General features: G+C 38.6%; 1 protein-coding gene across 1 annotated transcript in view; it reads left to right on the top strand.

Annotated features, from left to right (window-relative positions):
* Positions 1-3,088, top strand: part of LOC123519463 (transmembrane protein 208-like) — a 4,713-nt gene extending 1,625 nt beyond the window's left edge. The window contains 3 exon segments of the mRNA XM_045280775.1: positions 553-689; positions 877-961; positions 1,404-3,088. Of these exon segments, the coding sequence (XP_045136710.1) occupies positions 553-689; positions 877-961; positions 1,404-1,541 (360 nt within the window). The 3' untranslated portion in view covers positions 1,542-3,088.
* The last annotated feature ends 1,912 nt before the right edge of the window (positions 3,089-5,000 follow it).

The raw sequence follows: 5,000 nt of genomic DNA, 5'->3' as shown, positions 1-5,000 counted from the left end.
CCTCCTCCTCCTCCTCCTCCTCCTCCTCCTCCTCCTCCTCCTCCTCCTCCTCCTCCTCCTCCTCCTCCTCTTCTTCCTCTTCATTCTTAACTTAACCTAACCAAACTCAAGAAAACCAACCTTGTATTCATGATTTCTCTTTATGTCTTCTTCTTCTTCTTCTTCTTCTTCTTCTTCTTCTTCTTCTTCTATTTCTTTTCATCCCCTCTCTTCATCTCTTTTATCTCTTCATCTCATTTCTCCTCCTTCTCTCTGTCACTTCTCTTATTACCTCCTTTCTCCATTCCTCCTCTTCTATCTATCTTGTCTTCTCTTCCCCTTCTTCTTTTCTCCTATTACCTTCTCTTCATTCCTCATCTTCTGTCTCTCATCTTCCTCTTCTTCTTCTTCAGTTACCTCCTCCTCTGTCCCTTCTCCTCCTCTTCTTCCTCTCCATCTCTTCTGTTAGCTTATCTCTCTTCAGTCTATATCTCTTCTTCTTCAATTACCTCCTCTTCTGTCTCTCCGCCTCCTCCTTCTTGCCTCAGTCACTCATTCCAGCCCTCCCTACAGACGCTGGTGGTGCTGGCGGTGGTGGTGCTGGCCGGCTGCTACCACTTTATGTCAAGCATGGCCAAACCCAAGCTGGCCGCTGATGGCTCTGTGCTGGACGAAGGCTGTGACCTTAACATTGAAGGGGGCATTGCTGAGTAAGTGCTGGTGTCTGTGTGTGTGTGTGTGTGTGTGTGTGTCTATATCAGTGAAGAAAGTGTTAAAAAAAATTGTAATCTTTCATATTTTTCCCATTTTGTATAGATTTTCTTCATTTTGTTTCACTTTTTATGTTTTTGTGTGTGTGTGTGTGTGTGTGTAGTGACAAATCGTTCATCTCACCAGGCATGTAAAGGACTTGGTGATCCTGACGTCTGGTACAATGATGCTGGCGACCCTCTCCTCCTACTTCTGGCTCCTGTTGCTGCTGGTAAGGCCTCTCTTGTTCCACTCTGCTGTGAGGAAAGGTTAAGTAAGGTCAGGACAGAAAAGGTCAGGAAAGGTCAGGGACAAATCATACACTAAGGCTCATTTGTCGTACTCTACTGTAAATAAAGGTCAAGTTGGGTTAGAACAGGTGAAGTAAGGTCATTAGAAAAGGTCAGGGAGAACCATAATACACTAAGGCTCATTTGTCCTACTCCACTGTAAGGAAAGGTCAAGTAAGGTCAAGTGGGGTCATAATCAGTGCAGTAAGGTCAGGTTAAGTCAAGTCAGGTTAGAAAAGGTCAAGAACAACCACAATACACTAAGGCTCATTGCACCACCACAATCACCACCACCACAATGAAACTTAAATCAAAATATATATAGACAAGCAAAACACCACCACTACAACCACCACCATCACCCACCCACCCGGTCCATTCCAGGCTCCATGTCGCGGGGGGCAGATGCTGTGGACCAATATCCTTGGGCCATGGTTCTTCCAGGAGGCCGAACCACAGCAGGAGGAACGCGTGCTGGACAAGAGGCAGAGGAAGATGGAGAGGCGGAACAAATACCGCTAGTGTTCCGTTCCATCGAAGTTTATTTTGTTTCATTTTGTTGGTAATTTTTTCCTTTGGGTTTTGAGTGTGTGTGTGTGTGTGTGTGTGTGTGTGTGTGTGTGTGTGTGTGTGTGTGTGTGTGTGTGTGTGTGTGTGTGTGTGTTTGGTTCTTTGTGGTTCTTCGGATTGTTAGAGTAAGTTGCATTTGGTTTGGTTTAGCCTCTGTGTGTGTGTGTGTGTGTGTGTGTGTGTGTGTGTGTGTGTGTGTGTGTGTGTTGTTATTTTGTTATGGTTATAGCTTGTTCAATGTGCTACTGATGTGTTCAGACCTGTGTGTGTGTATGTGTCAGATATGTACAGGAGTGTGTGTGTGTGTGTGTGTGTGTCATCATAAGGGGTCATCGTTCACAACTAACGATCCTAAGACAAGATTAATTCATTGTCTTCCTTTAATTATCCATGACCTGATTAACAAGAGTAATTAATAACACCTTTTCTAACTAAACCTTCCATAGCCTTACTATTAACAAACCTCTGTAGATATTTCTCTGATTTATCTCTAATTTCACAACCTCTTAACAAAATCTAAGTCTTTCTCTGCTATTTGGTGTTTTTTTCATTGATTTATAACTATTCTTAATCCTTCAATCTACAGTCAGGTATTAAAGAAATATATTTTTAAATTTAACAAACCTCTATAGATGTTTATGTTATTTATCTAATTTCATAACCTCTTAACAAAATTTAAGTCGTTTTCTGTTATTTTGGTGCTTTCATTAATTTTATCTTCTCTCTATTCCTTCTCTTCTATTTTCTCCTCCTCTTCTTCTTCTTCTTCAGTTACTTCCTCTTCTGTACCTTCTCCTTCTTCTCCTCCTCCTTCTCTCCCTCTCTTCATTCTCTTCTTCTATCTCTTCTTCAATTACCTCTTCTTCTATCTCTCCTCCTCCTCCTTAATCTTTCAATCTACAGTCAGGTATTAAAGAAGTATATCTTTTAATCTAACAAACCTCTATAGATATTTATGTTATTTATCAAATTTCACAAACTCTTAACAAAATCTAAGTTGTTCTTTGTTATTTTGGTGCTTTTTTCATTAATTTATAAGTATTCTGAGACATTTTTCAATTTACAGTCAAGTATTACAAAAGCACATCTTTTTAATCTAATAAACCTGTATAGAGTTTTCTCTGATCTAATTTCATATGTTATCTAAGTCTTTCTCTGTTATTTTGGTGCTTCTTTCATTAACTTCTAACTATTCCCACACATCTTTCTATCAACAGTCAGGTATTACAGAATCTTATCTTATCTAACAAACCTCTATAGACATTTCTCTTATTTATATAATTTCACAATCTATTAACAAATTCTAAGTCTTTCTCTGCTATTTGGTACATCTTTCATTAATTTCTAACTATTCCCAGATATCTTTTAATCAACAATCAAATATTACTGAATCATATCTTTTTAATCTCTGTTCCTTGTTGTCAGTGCATAATAAGATTTCGTTTATAAATTCTAGCAATGTTTTTTTCTACCATGTTACAGTGAAGGAGTTAAGAAATGCAGAACTTTGATTTCAACCTAACCTAACCTCAATGCCTAACCCCTTCAGTACTGGGACACATTTTTACCTTGAGATTTGTGTTTGATTAGACCATTTTATTGACATTAGGAAGGGTCTATGGGGTCAGAAGATTAATGGCCACAGTCTTCACTATTTTAATCCCTTCAGTACTAGGAGACATTTTTACATTGAGATTTGTGTTTGATTAGACCATTTTATTGACATTAAGAAGGGTCTATGGGGGTCAGAAGATTAATGGCCACAGTCTTCATTATTTTAATCCCTTCAGTACTAGGAGACATTTTTACCTTGAGATTTGTAATTGATTAGACCATTTTATTGACATTAGGAAGGGTCTATGGGGGTCAAAAGATTAATGGCCACAATTTTCACTATTTTAATCCCTCACAGGAGTATCTGAAGCTGTAGAAAATTACCAAATAGTCTCCAGAATGAATGTGGAAACTTGTCATGCTACTGAAGGGGTTAATACAATTTCATGCATAAATTTTAGCAGAACTTTGATTTTTGAAGCCTTTTCCATTGATTCATATTTATTTACCTGATTGACGGACTATTTTTGTATGTTTTTGTACCTTTTTCCCAAGCAGTGTCTATTGCAATACCAGGTGACGGATATTTCAGTCTATGTACTTAAATACACAATGAATGGAAAAAGGTGAATTGACTCTATGCATTTCCTGAGAGTTGTTGATGTTGTTTGCCTGAGATATGTACTGTGTGTGTGTGTGTGTGTGTGTGAGAGAGAGAGAGGGAAAACTGGCCAAGTCTAACAAAAATGGAAAAAAAAGGCCCACTTAATTGCCAGTCCCCATGCAGGTCAGAGGGTTATCTGAAACAAAGGGTCAAATGTCTTGAAGCCTCTCTCTTTGAAAGAAGTCAAGTCGTAGGAAGATGCAAATATAGAAGCAGGTAGGGAGTTACAGAATGTGTATGTGTGTGTGTGTGTGTGTGTGTGTGTGTGTTGGTACAGTACAGGGACAGCTAACATACACATAACAATCCAAAATAGTCATGCCAAAACCCCACAATTTTTCACATTTTTCTCTCCAAACACCCACAGTCTTTCCTCCACATCTCCCTCCACACACCACCTCCACTGTACACCAAGAAATACCTACTTGAAGTTATTTCCACCTACATCTTAAAAGTGTTCAATGAGAGAGGTGTTCTGTAAAAGGTGGTCTATCTGTTCCTCTCTGGTGTTCTGGTGTTCTCTGTTCATTGTTAAAGTTATTTCCACTTATCTCCCTTTCCTATGAGTGTACTGTGAGAGGTGTTCTGTGAGAGGTAGTGTGTCTGTCCCTCTCCTCTATGGTGTTCTGGTGTTCTCTTAAAGTTATTTCCACCTATCATCTCCCTTTCCTGTGAGAAGTGTTCTAGAGGTGTTCTGTCTGTCTGTCCAGAATAAGACTGTTTATTTGTATTAATTTTAAATAATATAAACGTGTTAGGATGCTTTGAATGAATAAATATGGAACACTGCCAGAACAACTCTCAGCCTAAAAGACTTCACCACCACCACCACCACACCACACCACACATCACACTACACCTTCCTGATGCTCTGCTGTTCTCTGTTCCTTGTTAGTGTGGGGTGCTTTGACTTTGTAGCCCGAGTGTTCAGTTCTTCTGGGTTTGATTTGTACAATAAAAATGGGAAAAATTGATGTGGTGTGTTTTACCTTAGTTCTTATTAATTGTCTGTGTGTTTTTTTTTTATTATTCTTTATTTAGTCTATTATTTTGTTTTTTTGTCTTTAATTTCTTCTGTTCCTTATCTTATTTTTATATTTCTTTTTATGGTTTAAGATGAGAATAGTGTGTGTGTGTGTGTGTGTGTGTGTGTGTGTGTGAGGTATGCAACAGCTGACTCACTCACTCAGATA

The sequence above is a fragment of the Portunus trituberculatus genome, chromosome 7, assembly GCF_017591435.1.
Source record: "Portunus trituberculatus isolate SZX2019 chromosome 7, ASM1759143v1, whole genome shotgun sequence".
In the NCBI taxonomy this organism is placed as follows: domain Eukaryota; kingdom Metazoa; phylum Arthropoda; class Malacostraca; order Decapoda; family Portunidae; genus Portunus; species Portunus trituberculatus.
Note: the sequence above shows the minus strand (reverse complement) of the source record. Positions and strands in the feature narration are given on the sequence as shown.